The sequence below is a fragment of the Parambassis ranga genome, chromosome 24, assembly GCF_900634625.1.
Source record: "Parambassis ranga chromosome 24, fParRan2.1, whole genome shotgun sequence".
In the NCBI taxonomy this organism is placed as follows: domain Eukaryota; kingdom Metazoa; phylum Chordata; class Actinopteri; family Ambassidae; genus Parambassis; species Parambassis ranga.
Genome location: NC_041043.1, coordinates 4,422,147 through 4,431,377, shown reverse-complemented (window position 1 = coordinate 4,431,377; position 9,231 = coordinate 4,422,147). Strand labels below are relative to the sequence as shown.

At 43.3% G+C, this 9,231-nt stretch overlaps 1 protein-coding gene across 1 annotated transcript; it reads left to right on the top strand.

Moving 5' to 3' along the window:
- Positions 1–827: 827 nt before the first annotated feature.
- On the top strand, positions 828–9,047 carry LOC114429230 (PR domain zinc finger protein 1-like). The gene is made up of 7 exons (XM_028398165.1): positions 828–1,029; positions 2,204–2,467; positions 3,800–3,919; positions 4,785–5,037; positions 6,562–7,550; positions 7,665–7,793; positions 8,129–9,047. The coding sequence occupies exons 1-7, from the start codon at positions 1,003–1,005 to the stop codon at positions 8,702–8,704; spliced, it is 2,358 nt and encodes a 785-aa protein (XP_028253966.1). The 5' UTR covers positions 828–1,002; the 3' UTR covers positions 8,705–9,047.
- Positions 9,048–9,231: the final 184 nt, after the last annotated feature.

Genomic DNA, 9,231 nt, shown 5'->3' with positions numbered 1-9,231 from the left:
TCTAACCAAGTAGTTCTGTCACCTAAATCTAAACAACAGTGACTAAAAAGCCCCCTGGTCAAACATCTGCAAACTTTGTCTTTGTACTCCCCCATCCAAACAAACGTGTTGTTTTGTGAAACTTTCAAACTGACAAAAAAACAAGAAAAAATGGCTTGTTTCATATCTCATTTCTCCAAATCTTAATTGAACAAGCAGCACAGAGTGGAAATATTTCTGCAAGCAGCTGTTGCTGTTGTGACGATCTGGATGTTAAATTTCCTGATATTCCTCATATTCAAGAATTCAAGATCACTTTACTTCAAGCTGACTATCTATACTTAACACAGAGACACAAAGAATGATTAAGGAGAATATGGCAAAATCCTTCAAATTTTTTTTAACTCAACTCAATTTGACTATTGTTATGGTTGTGTTATACATTCAGATATTGTAATATATATGTTAAATTGAACTACACAAACTATATTCTTTTCAACTTTACACTAATCATGTACAAAAAAAATGATCTCATCTCCTCATGTTCTCAACTTCTGAACACAACACAGGTATGTCTTCTCCTCACCCACAGACAGAGAGGGCGACTGTCAGAAAATGAAGACGTATTTGATCCGGACATAGCTCTGTGACAGCAAGTGCACCCCCTCACCCCCCTCATGTGGAGAAAGCTTCACACCCCGGGGCAAGAGAATGACACACACACAAACACTCTCCAAGGAGGAGTCATTGGGCAAAGGGGAGGGAGGGACAGAGCACAGAAAGGAAAAAGGGAGTGTATCTCGCAAAGACACACACCTTCCCTCCTCCCCATGTAAGAAGCAAGACAAGCAAGCAAGCAAGTGTTCTGTTGCGCAGCCAGCCACACATAGGTACACAACATACCGAGAGAGAGAGAGAGAGAGAGAGAGCGAGAGAGAGAGAGTGAGAGAGAAGACAAGAGAGACATAGCCACTGGTTGCTCATAGACACTCAGGCTCAAGGAGGGCACAGACAGCCTGCCCTATGTGTGGCTCCTTCCAAGGCTTCACAGTAAGTGTCAGATCATCTTATTTATATTATCATATGAAACTGTGCAAAATATTCTACACTGGTGGGCAGTTAGGTGTAATGTCAAACTGAGGTAAAGTGTGCTTTCTAGAGTTGACCTGTTACATGTCTTCCAGCTGTATGCATTTGACTGATCTCTGCATTTTCAGAATATATTTTCTGCTGTGTCACTTGATTCAATGGTTTCAGAGTGAGCTGTCACACTTGTGACAGTCATTCCGTGTCAGCTGTGGTGACACACTTCAGAGAAAAACAGGGTGAAACGTCGTCCATCTGCAACTTTTATTTGCATGTCTCCGTCCCCCCTGGGAGTCATTTAATTTTTGTTTCAATTAAATTAAAAGTTGAATGATCATTTAGGATTTGTTTATTCGTCAATGTGCAGAATTGAGAAATGCCTCGCTATCATTCTTAGTTTTCACTTTCTCATCAGGAGGGAACATGTGTCACGTGAGTGCTTACCAAATATTATCTAGCACAGAGCTTATCTGTCTCTATCTCAAGAGAAGCAAACTGATGAGCCTGAAACGGAACATGCTCTGAGACAACACTTCTGTGCATTGTCTTTTAATCACTTGTATTTCACTTTATTTCATCCCATCAGTCAGAGTGCATTCTCTCCTTTGATTTATACCTGATGACAGGGAGGAAGAGACTGTAAGGAACAGAGAGAGAGAGAGAGAGAGAGAGAAAGAGTTTTGAGTCTGGCTGAGAGCCAAGTCTTAGTCAGTTCAGAGGAAGTCTGGTCGATTCACTGGGAAGGCTTGTTTCCTTGTGAAAGTGGTCCTGACGTGCACAGGAACCTCCCTTATAGCCCAGGGGTTGTGAGTTGGAGAGTCACAGGATGTATGGGACAGTGGGGCCAATGGGGCAGCTAGCATGAAGGTTCCACTTTGAAGCTTGTTTGTCCGGTCGTTTCAGCCGATGGGAAAGTTGGATTCTTCATCAATAACATCCCTGACTTATCACCACCTCTTCCTCCACCACCTCCTCTGTCTATAACACTACACTTCCAGGTCCTAATTTTAGTTCCATTCAAACTCGGACTTCCCCTGATGCTTTAGCTGTTTGTTGTGATTTTTTTCACAAAAGGCAAAAGTGTATGTATGCAAATTATTATGGTTTAATTATCTTCTTCATTGTTTTATGTCTTAAGGCCTCCACCTCTGACTGCCCAACAGCCATGCTAACCTCAGAAAGATCTCCGCAATCGAGCAGTGATACCAATCCAGCAGTGATGCCAGTGAATCAGGACACAGAAATGATGTTGTGGAGCGAAGTAGACTTTGAGGAGAGGTGCACTTATATAGTGAAGGACCAGCCTTTGGAGGAAGAGTCCGAAAACCATGGCAAGACACGTGCTGAGAGATCCTTACCCAGAAACCTGGCCCTGAAGCGCTGCCACAACTCAACACAAGAGGTACACAGCTCTTCAGTTTTCCAGTTTGTCTCTTTTTCAGTCATACAGAAAAAACAATGAAACTCTAAATATCCAAGCCGTGTGAAAGGTAGCTGTTTATGTTTCCGGTTGCAACCGACCCCTTGCATCACACTGACATCCTTACATCCACTGATCTATTCTCAGGCAGGAAGTACTTGACATGTTGTTGTCTAATTTGAGCCTTTCCTCTGTGGGGCAGAAATGGGGACAACAACCAAGCCCCTCAGCAGTCTATGATTAGTCTAAGATTATTAGCAATCTTAGAAATCTTAGGCTTGTATCTTTTTGTTCAGCAGAAAACACCATAATGCACTGAATTAAGTGTAACAATCAAGACTGGAGGATGGGGTTAGGATAGGATTTAACTGGGTTAACAGGGGCTGATAGTGTGGTAAATGCATAATAAAGACAAGTATTTATGAAAAGGAAACATACTGTAGGTTTCCTCACACTGTGTAGATAAAGGATGCAAATCAGATGAGATCAGAGGAAGTAGTCTGGGCGTCTGCAGCAAAATACCTGCATTACCACTTTGACCTTCTAATAAGCCCTGTCTGGAGTCTAGGTGACACTAAAGAACAGGATACATTACTGTAATCTGTGACACAAGGGCACCTCAAACAGGGCCATCAGACAAAGCTACTGACAGCATTGACGAAACTATCCAGATAAAGGTAAACTGTAAGCATGTTGACCAAGCTACACACTGTGCCAGTGTATTGCTCCAAGATGAAAGACAGAGTACATTAACATGGCTTCAGGGCCTTTTGAACATGGAGCTCACGGTGCAGTTAACTGGTTGGGGTGTGACCGTGACACTTTATCCACTCTTCCCCACCCTGGAGGCTTGAGACAGTGGGGTGAGTTTCACACCTGCAGATAGCACAACAAGAGTAGTGGTGAAATTTTAATAAAGTAGAGAAACTAAAGATAACTCGGGTGATTGGCTTATAAATATTCAGCATGTGAAGAAAGGAACACATTCTGTCGCAGGACTGAAATTTTTCCCTGGAAGATCTGTCATGACAGCCAGTAAATAACAATCTGAGTATATTGTTAATTGCTTATTTCCTTTTCAGCACATAGTTATTCTGATGGGACACATTTCTAGTGAACTGATCAGATTCTTTTGGTTAATCACCAAGAAACAGGCTGGGGGATGGAGGGTCAGATAAGGAGAACTGTATTCCCAAGCATCTCATCCCTATAATTATGTTTTTTCAACTGAGAGTGCGTCCATCTGCAAGCTTAAGCCTCCAATTTGAGGACTACTCTGTTGTTTGATGATTCTGTGTCCTTGCTGTTGCACAGGTGATTGGTGTGATCAGTAAGGAACTGATTCCTAAGGGGACGCGTTTTGGTCCTTTGGTGGGGGAGAACTACACAAATGACAATGTGCCGAAAGATGCTAACAGAAAGTACTTCTGGAGGGTAAGTGCCTGCATGCAGGGCTCGGGATTTAGGTAGTTGCATTTTAGATTTAACTCTGTGAGCTTCAAAACCGTTCACATCCTGTATCTCCAGCTGGAGACATTGCTGTGGCTAGAGGCTGGCACGAGTTAGCAGCTGTGGTCTATGGCTGACATCCTGTGAAAGTATGAGTCAGTGTGCCTAGTTTTTGTTAAATGCCACCTGATCAGATGGGTTTAAATGTGCATTGTGCCTCTTCTGTGCATGGATGTCTGAGGTCACACACACATACACACACAGCTGTTTGGTTTCAGTGACGCAGCATTTCTCTTCTGTCTCCGCTTCTCTCGGTCGTGGTATCACTGCCAGTAAATACACCATACACATGTCCGCACTTCTCCAGACTCACTAACTCTCACACTGACTAAGCAAGGAAGTGGCTTCAAGCCTGAGAAGTGTAAAAAAGAATCAACAGCATCTTCCATTACACTTACACACTTCTGTGTAACTCTACACAGTTCAATCAGGGACTCTGAAATCATGCAACCCTAACCAAAACTTGCAACAGCCATAACAGACAATATTATAGCCATGACTCAAACAAAAGCACAGCTTCAAAGACTCAGACAGCATAAAAAAAAAACTTTTATAGAGAGTAACATGAGAGTAGTAGGCAAGATACTAATACTACAATCCAGTCATAACATGAAATTCATGTTGAGTGTTGCTTTCGCAAGCCTAGATAACTGATGTGCCACAAAGATATACATCACAACTGAAAGAATTAACAGTATTTACCATAAAGGCATCTGGAAAGCAATGACATAATTGTTTAAGAGTGCAAAGTCATGTATTGTCATTAATTGAATTAACTCTTGCGGTGCAGGTCTTTCTGAATGGGGAGTTACACCACATCCTGGATGGTTTGAATGAGGACCAGAGCAACTGGATGCGTTATGTCAACCCAGCATGTACTGCTGAAGACCAAAACCTGGTTGCATGCCAGAGTGGCTTGGACATCTTCTTCTACACCATCAAACCGCTTCAACCAGGACAGGAGCTTCTGGTGTGGTACTGCCCTGAATTTGCTCAGCGCTGCAACTACCCTCCTCTGGGCTATTTGGCTATTGACAAGAGTGGTAAGTGTGTGTTTAGTGCTATTAATATAGGTAGAAGTAAGTGTTGCGGAAGTTAATGGAAACTACCTCTGGTGTTGTGTGTATTAAGAAGTCAGGTGCCCTGTCAAAGTGCTGGCCACTCTTTGTGTGGGTGTCTGAGAAGTTACTCAGTCACACCCATAGTCTCTTTGTTAAAGCAGAGTACAAAGGACGATAGTAGAGTCCTGAAAGCAGAGAGGGGCTGACTCCAGGTGCAGCTGCAGTAAAAGAGTAAGATGAGACCAATTTCAGGATTTTAGGCAATGTTTCAGTTTCCCTTTCCATACAGAAACCCTCCTGACAGCAGCCCATTCACACACACACACAGCTTTTGGCTTCCATTCACAAACACAAAGAGTGCACATGCTAACAGAGACAGATACCGCATGCTTACACCAAAGAACCCATTTACAGACCCGTGCACTCACACACATACACTCCCAACAAGCTACTAGAGGTGCTGACGACATTCTGGCACGACTCCTCTTATTTATTTGGCTCTTAAAGGGGAAAGAGAGGTAGGATGTGCTCCAGTGACTACTTGAACTTCCTGACAAGGTGACCTGCTGACAGATTGATATCTCACTGAGTGCTAGCTGTTTGTTTGCAGAGAGCTGGCCTCTCAGGAGCAGGGGGAGGGTAACAGGGGAGTGAAGAAAAAGATAAGGGTTGCTCTGTTTGCATGGGTTGATGTTAATTGTGTCCAAGAGAAGGTGAAATACAACTCTGTATTTTGCTTCTTCTGTTTGTCAGCTTGAGTCCTTTATCTGTTCTGGAGTATGCTAGTTGTATGCTAGGAGTATGTTTCATGTATCTTTCTGGGTCAAAAGTGGGACAGTTTGCTCAGGTAAATACCATAGAATTGCCTTGTGTCTAAAATATAGTGGGAAATTAATATTATTTATAGGTTTATTATATCTAGCTCATCAAACATCTTTAGCAATGGAGTGTTTACTGCCCTGAGTACCTTGTGATAGAAAAAGCAGTGACTGCTGTCATTCACGCTATCAGTATCCTGATCAGGACACCATTGTTTCACTTCTGGTGTCCACTTTCACAGGGTGCAAGGGTCTGGAGACACAAACAGGAACACCTGATAACACACAACGCTATCTTCAAATGTTTAACTTTGCAAGACTGCAAGTTTAAAGAACAAGTTTTAAACAGTTCAGTGAAGTTTCATAAAATGTTAACAGAATGTAAGAAACATTATATCAATGTGTCTATGATGCAGAGGTATGTTCTAGAGTTACTTTTACAGACAAGGATTGAAACTGTCAATGCAACAATGACTAAAGCTTTCAGTAAGCACCCATGTCACAGGATTAACAGAGAACCGATCAGTGAGTGTTTGTTTTTAGCCTAACACAGAACTCTTGAGGTGCTTTGAGTCTTATCCAGCACATCATGTTGGTTGGTTGTTGAATGCTTTCTGTGTTATTAAATAGACTGGATTAGAGAAGCCACCAAATGACATGGTGCCATCCTTCTCTTTTTGTCTTACAGAACAGAGTCAGGTTGGTAAGAAGACAACAGGGAAACGAGGACACAGTGTGTCTGAAATCCTCCTAGACGAGCCCTCCAAATCCCACTCTGCCTGTCCCAGACAGTTAGACAGTCCTTTGTCTGCAGTTTTCCCCTGGTGTCCCCGTGTTGTTTACCCAATCCAGCCAATCTCAGAGTCTGTCAATGGCCATAGATATGCCACTCTGCCATCCAGCAGCCCTCCAGCTGCCAAAAGGCCAGCACTAAGTAGTCCCATCCCCACCAGTTTGCACTTCAGCTTTCAGCACAATCAAGGCCATGTCATCGCCAAACCTTACCAAGAGCTTTCTGTGCCTGATCATGTTCATCCCGCTGTAAGACACGGCACCTATCTACTGCCTCACTACTCACTTCTACCTCATTCATACCCATTCTACGGTGATCGACTGAAAACTCACTTGACCCTCTCATCCCATATAGTACCTTTAGACAACTATGCACACTTCCTAAACCCGTCAGCCAGTGGGTGCAAAGACCTGACACTTGTGCCATCCAGGTCCAAGCAAGACCTCATTCTTTCACCAACCAGTGAGCAAAAAGACAACAAGGAACTCATCTCCAAAAGGACAAACTACCTCAGGATTCCCTCAAATGACCTCAAAGATTTCAAACATTCGTCTCTGAGCAATGTCAGGCCAGCCCTTGCTGTACCTGCCACATCCAGTGCCTCGTCCATGGTAACTGAATTCCACAGAGCACTACCCTCTCTTGCACCTGGAGGATGCTCGCCGCCAGTGGGGATGGCTGCCTCCTCAAACTGCCTCCCTTCTAAACCTACCTCTGCCACTCAGAGCAATACTGAGGATACACTGGAAATCAGGAAGACCAAACATGGAGGGCAAATTGTTGGCTACAAGACCTTGTCCTACCCTCTCACCAGGAAGAACGGAAAAATCCGATATGAGTGCAATATCTGTGGAAAGATCTTTGGGCAGCTGTCCAATCTCAAGGTTAGTCCTTGTTGTCACATTAAAGTAAAGTAAAAAAATGCCACTCAAGAATATTAAAATGCACCATGTGTTTAGGTTAGGTGTATATATTAACATCAGATATTCTGTTATCAGGTACATCTGCGAGTTCACAGTGGTGAGCGTCCCTTCAGGTGTCAGACCTGCAGCAAGAACTTCACACAGCTGGCACATTTGCAAAAACACTACCTGGTTCACACTGGAGAGAAGCCTCATGAATGCAAGGTAAGGCTATTAACTGTGAAGGTACTACTTCTGTATTTGAGGAAATATGGTTTTGAGAGGTAGACAAAAAGGTTGAGGCATCTTGAGGTCTTTGTGATAAATGTACTGTATGTATGTATGTATGTATAGCTGTGGCTGGTGATTAGTTGACATTACATTCTTGTGCAAGTGGCAGTCCTTTATTAACATTCTAGGTAAACCTCCCAGATTCTTCTGCCTAAGAAACAATGTGGAACATTAGCCAACTGTCATTAGCTTAACTTAGCTTAGCATAAAATTAACTGACACATTTTTCATGAGAGACTCATAAACTCATTTGCTTTTTTTTGACAAAGGTATGCCATAAGCGCTTCAGTAGCACTAGCAACTTGAAGACCCACCAGCGGCTACACTCAGGGGAGAGGCCCTACCATTGCAAGCAATGCCCTGCCCGATTTACTCAGTTCATCCACCTTAAGCTCCACAAACGCCTCCATAGTGGGGAGCGCCCCCACCGCTGTCCCCGCTGCCCCTGTGCCTATCTCCATTACTGCAGCCTGCAGGTGCACCTCCAAGGCTTCTGCCCTCTTTCTGCCTCAGCCACCCACACACACACGCCGGAGGAGCTACATCGGGTCAACTCTGAGATTGAGAGGTTTGACATGAGCGAGGCGGCAGAGCAGCTGGAAGCAATGGCTGCAGAGGTCAAGATAGATAAGGGAAATATTATCGACATAATACAGAAGATAGAGACCCATGTCTCAGGCCAGCGGGATGGTGCCAGGCAGGAAACTGAATTTAATATTTACAAATCTGGAAAGAATTGTTTTGGTGTTCAACTGCATCGTGGGAGTCCTTCTTTACCTCTGCATCCAACCAGCATCAAGCTGGAGTCAGGCTGCATATCACCAGCCCTAAGACAGCCTTGCTAATCCATCCATATAATCCTTACAGGTCAACTCAGCAGCTGTCTGATACTGCCCTATTTGAAGTAAAGCCTTATCTCAGTCATGGATTGCTGGCATTCTACAGGGACCGCAGCTTATGAAGAATCACAATATTACCAGCATGGCCTGGGATCACTGACTTGTTTGATCTTTTGTTAATTTATTCAGTTACTAATTTTAACATATAATGTATGAAACACAGATTTGTAGTTTCTTTCCTATTTGTTTTGTATCTCTGAAAATTGTTGATGAGGCATCGACTATGCATAAAATGTTTGCCTTTCATTTTGGGTTTCACTGTGTGAGACTGAGTGTTTCTGTTTGTGTAGGTGTGCATATTTATGTCTCCTGATTAAAGTGACAATTACTGTACAATCCTGGCTGTGTAGTGTAAGTGAGCTAAGCAGGAAAGTGACAACAGAGGAAACCTCAGGCTGTAATTTGTGTGTAGCTGACTTGCCTTTCTGTTGATGATTTAGATAAACATCCTGTTATGAATCTTGGGATTCTCA